This window comes from Notolepis coatsorum, assembly GCF_963971535.1.
Source record: "Notolepis coatsorum genome assembly, chromosome: 3".
NCBI classification, from domain to species: Eukaryota; Metazoa; Chordata; class Actinopteri; order Aulopiformes; family Paralepididae; genus Notolepis; species Notolepis coatsorum.
Window position 1 is genome coordinate 19,903,776 of NC_140167.1, and position 11,914 is coordinate 19,915,689.

Here is an 11,914-nt window from a genome sequence, read left to right on the forward strand (position 1 = left end):
TCCTCTCTCTCTCTCCTCTCTCTCTCTCTCTCACTCCTCTCTCTCTCCTCTCTCTCTCCTCTCTCACTCCTCTCTCTCTCCTCTCTCTCCCGCTCCCTCTCTCTCCTCTAACGTTCCTTTCGTGCTCCATTTCCCAACACTCGACTGCCAGATCATCCACGGACACCCGAAGCTGAGAAAACACAGCTCCTCTCCCAAACGCCCCATAACCAGAAACACAAAAGGCCCCCGACCACGAGCCGAAAAAACCTCCTCCTCCTATTTTCATAACACTGTCACCGCCCGGAGCCGAGCTCTCTCCTCTCTCCTTCCCTCTCTCTCTCTCTCCTTCCTCTCTCTCCCTCTCTCTCTCTCTCCTTCCCTCTCTCTCCTTCCCTCTCTCTCTCCTTCCCCCTCTCTCCGTCCGTCTTGACTCACTGCCAACGTAGAGGCAGGAGCCGGCCAGGACGTGTCCCCCCGGGGTTGTGGCAGACCAGGTTGTCCCCGGAGCGCTGGCGCGAGGCGGGCAGGCGGGGCAGCGTGACGCTCAGGGCGGTGGGGCTCAGGACGCTGTAGGAGGAGCTGGGCAGACGCCGGCCGTTCAGCGTCCAGAACAGGGAGCTGGCGTGGAGGCCCAGCTCGGGGTTGACCTGGCAGGTGGCTGTCAGGCTGGAGCCGATGGGCAGGGCAGGGTCCTGGGGCTGGATGGCTGCCACCTCTGGGAGGGGGAGGGGGAGGGAGGGGGAGGCAGAGGAGTTGAGTTTATTAGGATCCACAATTAGCTACAGCATTGCAGTAGCTATTCTTCCTGGGGTCCACAAAAAAAAACGCACATTGTGACTGTGTGCGACATAATACTTACATCATAACATTACAAGTAAACAGGACAAAGGACTAGTACACACACACACACACACGTCACACACACACACACACACACACAGACATAATACTTACAAGACAAGCTCCAATATACAATAATCCAATAATCAACTATGTCAAATAGCTAGGAATACTTAACTGTACACGCTACATGCTCACACATTTGTTAATACACGCCTAATATAAACATCTAACTACATTGATGTTGATACATAATGGTGTTCTTGCAATGCCTAGTCCCAATACGGAGTATTTTACTTCATAATTGAAACTCACTTTTACAATCACATTTAAAAAAAAAAAACTACTTTCATACATGTCAATAGTTTCTACATCTGTTCAAATATCCCTTGTCAAGAGATGCTGTTATAATACAATTTAAAATCTTATTTGACTGTTTTCTTGTGTGATAAGTCTAGGGAGCGAGTGAGTTCCATTCATGCACAGCTTGTTACATAACCCTTCGTTTTAATTGAGTTTGTTCTTGCTTTTGGTCATATAAAGTTTCCTCCTATAGCGTGTCTGGTTGAGTATTCGTGTCCATCTAAACTGAAAGATAGATTCTAATACAAAATTGAAGGGGCGGGGGAGTTAGGCGGACATGACTGGAGGATAGGGGCGGATGTTGGGGAAATGATATTAGATGATAGTAGCTGTACAGTATAGCAGCAATGTAAAGTGGAAGGAGTAGAGGAGAGCAAAGTGGAATTGGAACGAAGCAGAATAGGATAGAGCAAAGTGGAATGGAACGAAGCAGAATAGGATAGAGCAAAGTGGAATGGAACGAAGCAGAATAGGATAGAGCAAAGTGGAGTAGACTAGAGTGGAGCGCGGTAAAACAGAATGGAAAACAGCGGGGCAGAGCAGACTAGAATAGAATTACTTATCGGAGCCTAAACCTTTGACTTGGGACAGCGCTCTGAAAAAACATATAAACATGAGGTTTTCTGTGGGAGAGCAGTGACTGAGTGAGTGAGAGCTTGTAAACTCTTGTACCATTTGAACACTTGTGTGTGAGACCACTACAGATCCCAGCCTGGGGGGGGGGGCCACTACATCTGTTGAGGCAACCAACCACATCCACCGACTGAGACTGCATGTGGTCCTTTAGAAAGATGTTCCCACGCCAATATTTATATCATAACAACACAAACTCTGAAACAATTCCCACAAGCATACACACACACACACACAAACAAAGGCCAAACATATGTATGCACATAATGGAGACACACAAAACCGTATGCATGTCATCAGATGAGGGAAAGGAAGGGGCCGTGATTACCCAATCACACGGCCGGCGATCCAGCTGAATAACAATCAGCATTTTTACCAACCGCTGCCCGGCGACGTTAGTCTGAGACCCTCCCTCCCACCGTGTCTGGGTGTGAAGTCTCTGTGTTTCACCACCGTGACGACAGAACCAATTACTGCATGTTTATTGTCTTTCCTCAACAAGCTCCACATGAGGAAATGGCCAGTAAAATATGATTTGTTTTCAGAGGGTTTATATGTGTGTGAGGCTGGTGGGGTAAGAGTTGAGTTTTTTTTTTGTTTTTTTTTTATGTTCTCATAATCCATCCGATAATAAACCTTTCAGATGTTTGGTTACACATGGCCTGAAGTAATTTCTGATAACTGAAGATTCTAACGACGTTTTACTACATACGTTAAGCGTATCAGCAACCTAGAATTTAGAAAGAAAACTTAAAAAAAATAAAAATAAATGTTAAATATTCTCTTTGGTGGCATTACAATTAGCAGGTCATCCCAATGTGTAGAATTCCGCAGTGGCGGGCGGGAATGAATGGGATAAAGAAAAAGCTATACAGAAAAACATTCTAACTAATGACAGGACAGTGTCAGGATCCTGAATGGACTGCAGAGCAAAATAAACACAGTAGACCCACGTCTTCATCTAAAAGCCTGCGTCTGACTCCTGCATGGTGTTGTGTGGGAGACTGAAAAAATGGGAGCCATGCTTTTCGACACTTGCGGTCATGCTGTCAGTCGTCAAGGGTGCATGAAAGGGGGGCATGAAAGGCCGGTAATATCTCCGTTTCTAAAGCAGTGTTTACCCCTCGCTCCTCGGCTGAGCAGTTCAAAGGAAGACTCTGTGTCCTCGGTGTACCAGAGAGAAGGGGATACGTGTGGAGCGATCGACAGGGTCTGGTAGGAGAGCACAGTGGAGCTAGCAGTCATGCAGCATTAGTTACATTGAGCCGTGCCATGCCGACTGAGAGAGGGGAGCGAGGAGACGATGATGATACTGAATGCCTTTTTCTTTTTGTCGTTTCAGGTCAAACAGCATGCACACTATATCAATAACCTGACATGAAAGAAGACGGTGATCTGCTTCTCTCTGGTAATAGGTTGTTATCAGGCTATAATGGTTTTCACTTGTGTGAATGTATAGCGGTAGTTAAATGCACCGTGTTGATCTTTATTAATCTCCATGCTGCGACATTCAGTCTAAAAACATCAAGGTTAGCCTACTGTAATCGGTATTTGGGGGTGTATCTGTGTATACGATCGGTTTTTGTTATTTATTATAATAATAATACTAATAATACTAATACTACTACAAATAATTATTATTATTATTTATTATTTGATCATTTTTACTTTGAAATAGGACCTAATTTGAGTCATGGTGCCTGAAGGCCATATTTCTCAGTCTCAGGGCAACATTTGTATTTGTATTTCTTATTATAATTTATTTGATTTCATTTTTTTAAAACCTCTGCTGTATATGGTATTCAAAATATAATCTGTGCATGGGTGGAATTCATAGCCTACTCCATTCACAATGGGAATGAATGTAGAAATTAGACCAATCAGAAACAATTAGAAAAAACTAAATCTATAGGCCCTATTTTATGAATGAAGTCCCTTGGGTCTCCTTGAAGTCCTTTAAACCGGACTTTAATTCCAAACGCTTTCGTTTAGGAATTAACATGGAGATTCGTCATTGCCGTTGACCAATGAGCTCACCAAATAATCCGACCACTTATGTGGAGCGGGCGTGAGGGACCGCATAACAGAACTGTATTTACTTAACCGTGCATTAAGCAGCCGGTTAACATTCTCTAAGACCCGACCAAATGATGTCACTGTTTTGTTGCGGTTTGTAAAGCCCCATGCTCCATGTGTTAAACGAATTATGGCCCGACTTGTTGAAATTCAAACCTCCAGGGAGGGTTTCTCAATAGCCTCACTGCCAGTGCTCCCTACTCTGTAGAAGCTACTAGGGTAGTAGGCCTATGTGTGCAAAGTTACTACATTTTGATTGATTGATTGATTGAACATTTTATTAACAGATTGCTGAATGGGTACAATACAGTACGGCTCAATACACACAATTGTTTAAGGGGATGCAGACCAGAGAAGACTTTCATCTTGTTTACATCAGGGTCCCCCATTTTCAATTCATCATATGAATTCACCACCCTATAGAGCTACTATGGTATAGGCCTATATGTGTGCAACTAACTAACTACATTTCACCACATCAACAATGTGTTCCTTGCACGGGCCTGTCAGAAAAACGTGTAAATAGTCAATTGTTTGTGTCCAGAATTGCCAGTGGCCAAAAATCTGATCAAATGTGACCAAATTAGTTGAATATTAGGCCTATTTATGTCATCCAACTTTATATCATTCGCATAATTATGTGTGTTTTTTTGTTTTGTTTGTTGTACATAATGGTTAAAAATGCCATATTTTGTCCTCAAGCTTTGGGGAAACCTTTCAAACAAACAGTAAGATCCTTTCATTTTAATATAACACTCCGTTCACACCCTCAACACACGCACATAGACACACGCACACACATGCACACACTGATAGTATAAAACTGAGTTATTTGGATTGATATGATACCTATGCACTCATGAGAGGAGCTGGATATAAAATATTAGACTTTAATGAACTGAATATACCTATCAACACGCACACGCACACACACAGTCACACACACACGCACGCCGTACCCCAAACAGCCGCCTATCCAAACTAACTAACCAAAGCTTCCCAAAAACCCATGCAGGCTGCAGCTTTGCGCACCGATGGAGGGTAACTTACGTGTAGAGTAGGGCAGCGCGCCGGGAACACGCAACACAAGGAGGAGAGCCATGAAGTACACTTCCAACGCGACTTTCATTTTCCCGGAAGATTTGTCCTATTTTTGGCAGTTGTTGTTGTTGTTGTTATGATGAGCTCTCTTCTCTGACCCTCCGATCTACTGTAGTATAGATTACGCGCACCACTGGAAGAGGAAAGGCAGCGCCGCGGGTTCAAGTGTGGAAACGCTCCGGATTCTATTGACAAGTCCACCCGCTGGAGCAGCACGGGATCGGGTCGGGATCGGGAACACACCGGAGGTATTAGCAGAACAAGTCAGGCGTGCCGTTGGTTGGTTGCCCCCCCGAGGCGAGACGTCCCCCAGTAAAGTAAAACACTGAGTACCCCGCGTCCTGTTTGCTGTGTTTTTCTATTCTTAATGCTTCCTCAGCTAAACCGCACACACACACAAGTTGATACATTTATAAGCCCCCGCCTCCCCCTCTTCTTCCCACACACTCACCAGTCATCCCCCCCTCTTTCCGTCTTCTTCTCCTTTTCTTTTTTTTCCCACTGTCTCTCTCTCCCCATTCAGTGATGATGGGTGGAAGAGTCAGATCCATTCACTTTCACTGATTCAGTCTTCCCCCCTCCCTCTCTTTCTCTCACTTTCTATGCCTCAGGTCGCCCTTTCCTGTCCTCCCTCTTTGCTTCCTGGGAGGCTGTTGTTGAGTCACATTTTTACAGTGACTTGTGTGATTCTGTGTGCGTGCGTGCGTGATGCGTGGCATGTGCGTGTGTGTGTTGTGTGTGTGCATCAGCATGTGCACGTGTATCTTTCTGTGTGTGTGTGTGTGTGTGTGTGTGTGTGTGTGTGTGTGTGTACATGTTCAAGTGCAAGTGTCTTTGTGTGCTGTGCATGTGCAAGTGTATTTCTCTGTGTGTGTGTGTGTGTGTGTGTGTGTGTGTGTGTGTGTGTGTGTGTGTGTGTGTGTGTGTGTGTGTGTGTGTGTGTGTGTGTGTGTGTGTGTGTGTGTGTGTGAGGGAGAGAAAGTGTGTGTGTTGACAGAGAGAAGGAGAGGAGATAGTGTGTGAGAGAGCGAGGCGACATAGTCATAGAGAGAGTGTGTGTGTGTGTGTGTGTGTGTGTGTGTGTGTGTGATAGGGAGAGAAAGTGTGTGTCTGACAGAGAGAAGGAGAGGAGACAGTGTGTGAGAGAGCAAGGCGACATAGTCATAGAGAGAGTGGCGTGTGTGTGTGTGTGAGAGGGAGAGAAAGTGTGTGTGTCTGACAGAGAGAAGGAGAGGAGACAGTGTGTAAGAGAGCAAGGCGACATAGTCATAGAGAGAGTGCGTTGTTGTGTGTGTGAGTGTGGTGGTGTGTGTGTGAGGGAGAGAAAGAGTGTGTGTGTCTGACAGAGAGAAGGAGAGGAGACAGTGTGTAAGAGAGCAAGGCGACATAGTCATAGAGAGAGTGCGTCGTGTGTGTGTGTGTGTGTGTGCGCGCGCGAGAGAGAGAGAGTCAGAGACGCTCTCATCTTTCACGGAGGAGAAGCTCTTTGAAGCCAGTAGTAGTATTATGTCTGATATTTCCTGTTTGAATCATGTTTGTTTTGGGCGGATAGATGATGGATGATGACAGCCTCCAGCTCTGTCTTTTCAATAACATGTGTGACCTTGGGACTGGGAAATAATACAGCGCACATTAGCATAATATCCCACCAATCCTGGAATCTGTACCACACTTTCTACATGTCAGATATATCTCTTTCACGACCAACCGCAGCACAATCCAAAATGTAAGTCTTGCATGTTTGAATCGATGGCATGTTGGTTCATCCAAAAGACTCGATATCCACCGTGAATCTCCCGTTTACTCCCTCCCACCATGACGCGACGCAATTAGTAGACTGAATCCTTCACATATTACTGACATTTGTCTATAAAGCAGGGGGAAGCTAATATGCCGAACAGTCTGGATGGACTTAATGTTTTTTCTTAAATTTCATATTTTCAAAGCGAGTTGACAGGTTCTTTGTTTAGTTCAGTTTAGTTTATTTGACAATTATTAAAATACAGTACATGTTATAACAAGTCATGCATCCTAAAAATGCATCCTTATTTCCATTGTGAGAACAGCAGAGCATAGTGTTTACATAAACGTTATCATCGTCAGCCTCCTACACTACAGTATGTTGCTAAAAGTTAAATTAAAAAGTTAAATACAACATTATCAATAAAACATGTACAACATGTACAGATCTCATACACTAAAGCACGACGCCTCCCTCCACCGTCCGGCTCCTTGAGTTACTCTGGGACGTTTTCTAGGAGCCGTTTTCCTAACATTCACGTGAAACTATACAGGTTCAAGCCCCTGTTTGTCGCAGTGGAATGGGGGGAAGAGTGGTGCAAAGCAGAACACAGCATCCTATAGAACAGGGGTCGGGAACCTATGGTTCGCGAGCCATATATGGCTCTTCTGGTGACAGCATATGGCTCCCAGAAATGTTTGAGTAAAAAAAAAAAAAAAAAAAAAAAAATTTAATACTTGTGATATTTCTTAATAATACTGTGTCATTTTAAAGTAAACAGAAATTAGTTTGAAGATACAGCTAATAGTATCTGTAGCTGAAGATATAGCGAGCAGAGCTGGCGAGGGAACACAAGTGGACAGAAATTAAAAATCTTCAACCTGAAGACCAGCTGATTCTTAAAACTTGGAACGAGCTTCCTGTGACATACCACACAATGCAGCGTGAGTATTGCCGTATTGACCATGTTTGGCTCTACATATGCATGTGGGCAGTCATTCTCGCATATGAGGAACATTAAGACCAACCTACGCTCACGTTTAACTGATGGAAGCCTCAACGCCTGCATGAAGCTCAACCTCACCACATATGAACCAGACTACAAGGCCATCAGCAAAACCATGCAGCACCAGAAGTTGCATTAAAAGTAAGACATATTTAATTTATTATACGTTAAAATACTATATGGCTCTCAATGAAATATATTTAGAAATATTTGGCTTTTATGGCTCTCCAGTCAAAAAGGTTCCTGACCCCTGCTATAGAATGTCAGAATGGACGAGTTCTGAGAATAGATGTAGAATAGATAATCGAGGCCTTGCACGGAATGTCTGTGTAGTGCTCTTTCTTCCAGGATGGTTGGCAGCGCAATAATATATTACATCCTCAATTTTATAATCTATATCAGTGCTTCCCAATCCTCTCCTCGAAGCACCCCAGCCGTTCAATGTATTTGTTAAATTCCACCACCAGCACACCTGATTCAACTTAACAAGCCCATTATTAGTTGAATCAGGAGAGGTTTGGGAACCACTGATCTATATTACTGCACATGGCTACTTTTTCATCAATTAATACAAGCAGTCAGATAAATGTACTTTTATTTAGAAAGTTTTTAAATCAGAATGTCAAAATAAATGTCTTTACTAGTGTTGCATGATACAGATAGAAAGGTATCTCGATACCCAGCTGTTAAAAATGGTTCAATACTCCATTTTATTAGTATCAATACTTTTAGAATAGCCTAATAATAATTAGGGATGTCCGATATTATCGGCCTACCGATATTGGCATTCAAATGTAATATCGGGGGCGGCCGGGTAGCGCAGCGGACTAAGCGTCTGCCTACCACCGCAGAGACAGTAGGATCGAATCCAGCTGCCGCGGGGTACCTCCGGCTTGGTCGGTCGTCCATACTGACACAATTGGCAGTGTCAGCGGCAGTGGCGTCGCGTGGGTAAAATAACAGAGGATGCCAAAAAAAAATATATATAAATTATTTTTTTATAATACTTTTTTTTTTAATAATTTTTTTTTCATATTTAAGCCAAATAATATATATAATATATTTCTCCCTCCCTCGTTCTCTCTCTCCCTCTCTTTCTGAATATTACACACACACAACCACAAATATACAGTGGTTGCCTGCAGGAGGTCTGGTTTGATTATGAATCAGAGAGAGAGAGAGAGAGAGAGAGAGAGAGAGAGAGAGGAGAGAGAGAGAGGAGAGAGAGAGAGAGAGAGAGAGAGAGAGAGAGAGAGAGAGAGAGAGAGAGAGAGAGAGAGAGAGAGAGAGAGAGAGAGAGAGAGAGAGAGAGAGATCATTTAGGTTCTAGATTGAAATTAATGAATGGCCTGATGTCGCCCTCGGAGCATTTCTCAGCGTCTTGCAAGATATTGCTGACATGGCAGAACATACATGTATACAGTAGCCTGTGGCTCGGCCCATCAAACACAAGCAGACCAGTACAGTATGACTCGGCGAGTCTGCGCCGCCCCATCAATAACACAGTATGATATGACACGGCAGAATATACCGTATGGCTCCCCACACACACACACAGCGGCATCACTTATGAAAAGTTATTAGGTTATTAGGTACTCACAGTCACCATTGTTGCAGCTGACGCGCCTTGGTTAGCAACGTCCACAAAGTTCTCCAAGTCCTGTGGGCCTAAACTTTTCTGGTCAGACTACTGCTTGGCCTTACTCCTAAAACCCACCTTACCCCTACCCATTTTGACAACCTAGGATGGCTTAGAGTAGACGGCTTGCAATGGGCCTGGTCTATAAGATACACTACACCACTAAGATACCCATGTACATGTTGAAATACTTCCCAAAGGTCAGTGAATTCCACAACCACAACACCAGAGGGAGTTCCACAAATCATGTTCAACCCAGATTCTGGGTGGCTGCAATTAGAAACTGGCCCGGTAAATGTCCAAATCCCCCCCCCCCCCCCCCCCCCCCCCCCCTTCGGATGTATATATTTTTTTTTATGATATTTCTTCTTCTTACACAGTACTGTATATTTGTCTTGTATGTCATAAATGTCTTGATTAATTGAAAATGGAGGACCCTGATGTAAACTGATGTATTGTACCCATTCTGCAATCTGTCAATAAAGTTTTCAATCAATCATGGCTGCCTGTAACCATTGGTAATCACTTTAAAAAGAAAATGCCTAGTTTCTGTGCGGTGGTAGAGTAGGCAAAACACTGGGAAAGCACAACATTGCTATTCTACTGTGAATAATTTACAAGATCCAGTAATAAGACACCAGATTATTCTGTTTTTGTTGATATATTTCTCATAAATCAACACGTAGCAACCGTTGTTTTGCAACCGTTGTCTCTCTTATGTTAAATGGAGTAAAATGGACTCATGTATATAACACCTTTTACAACTTATGCCTCACATTCACACATTCACTCACACATTCACACACCGACGGTGGAGGCAACCATGCAAGGTGCCAACCTGCTCATTGGGAGCAGCAGTTAGGGGTTAAGGACACTTCCGATTACCAGACGACCGCTCTACCTCCTGAGCCACTGTTGTTAGAGGCAGCCACCCTCCTGAGCCACTGTTACAGGCAGCCATCCTGGAAGAAAGAGAACCACATTAACATTCCGTGAGAGGCTTCTATTCTGTCAAATGGAAGAGTTCCACTTGACCTGTCCTCAACCCGCCCTCTTTTCTCGATCCTCCTATCACAACTGTTGCTTCCCTTTTGACAAAATAGTTTCTTCCGAGGGAAGCAACAGCTGTGATTGGATGATCAAAAAGAAGAGGGATTGAGATAGGTCAAATAAAGCAGTGTTTCTCAACCTCGGGGTTGGGACTCCCCAGGGGGTCACAAGATGAATGGAAGAGTTCTAGAATGTTGAATAAAGTCTATAGACCGTTTCAGTTGAATTTCTTCACTAGGGAGCAGCTTGAACCCTAGTTTATTTCCTTTTATTACATGGCGTTTTAACATTCGCCAAAATGCTTGATTGTGATTGGTCAATAGCGCTTGGTTGCCCCTGACAGCGGTAAATTATTTCTCGATAATTCACCGCTGTCATGGGCAACGCGCAATAATGACCGCTGTTAGGGGCAACAGAGCGCTATTGACCAATCACAATCAATCATTTTGATCGCAGTCACGAAAGCTAAGCATTACCATTATGCACAGCTGCACTACATCAGGTGCAATCAGACCACACACCTGCCGTCTGCCGATGACAGAGGAGCCACAGAACAACTGACGTCTGCATTTGATCTCGTCTTGTCGATGGTGTAAAATGAATTAGGTATATTGTTAGTAAGTTAGCCCTGTAATAAGCGGGATAATGTATAGCTATAACTCGGTCATTGTCGCAAAATAATTGACCTTCACTGGCGTTTAGAACACCTCGGCTGCGCCTCTGTGTTCCAGAACGCAGTGTCGGTCAATTATTTTTGCGACAATGACCTCGTAGCTATACATTATCCCTTACTTATACAACAATTAGTTCCAACCAAGTCATTTGATTGGACAAGAGGCATTCCACGAGTGCTGGTATTCAGTATAACAGCACTGGGACTTTTAACCCTATATAATATCACTCCGCCCACACAGGTGTTAATAAAACCATTAATTAGGCAACGGTCCAAGTTCAAGAGCGCAGTTGTGGAACTATTTGTTGGCAGAGCTAAATAAGTGATTAAATAAACAAACATCATAATCTGTTGTCGCGTATTACTGTTAACTAATAAATGGCGATTGTAGAACTATTGTATAAAAGCAATATCACATGAGAGGGAGTGCTGTTATACTGAATATCTTAGGCCTCGTACCTACGACCGAATCACAGCCACGCTGATATTCAGTATAACACAATATCTCATGTGATATTGCTTATTAATGAGCTTCGATATTAGCAAAAAACACTGCGACGGGGAAAATCATTTGGGTCCCATTTCGATTGTTTACGTTGTCACGTTGAGAGAGTGGAAGAATTGTGGAATGTAGAACGCCGTTAATTCCACAGAAAGTCAGAGGTGCGTGAAGAAGACGTGCCCCGGGGGCCCAGGTTTGGTATCAGCTGAGAGGAGGAAAAAGAAACGTCTCTGACTCAGCCTGGCTCCACTCTGTCTTCACTCCGGCTGACAGCCGGGGCCCCCGAGGACAGGAGAGAGGACGGAGAG

General features: G+C 43.9%; 1 protein-coding gene across 1 annotated transcript in view; it reads right to left on the reverse strand.

Annotated features, from left to right (window-relative positions):
* The window catches only part of crlf1a (cytokine receptor-like factor 1a), a 32,336-nt gene extending 27,054 nt beyond the window's left edge, over window positions 1–5,282 (reverse strand). The window contains 3 exon segments of the mRNA XM_084309949.1: window positions 418–463; window positions 465–697; window positions 4,945–5,282. Of these exon segments, the coding sequence (XP_084166075.1) occupies window positions 418–463; window positions 465–697; window positions 4,945–5,023 (358 nt within the window). The 5' untranslated portion in view covers window positions 5,024–5,282.
* Window positions 5,283–11,914: the final 6,632 nt, after the last annotated feature.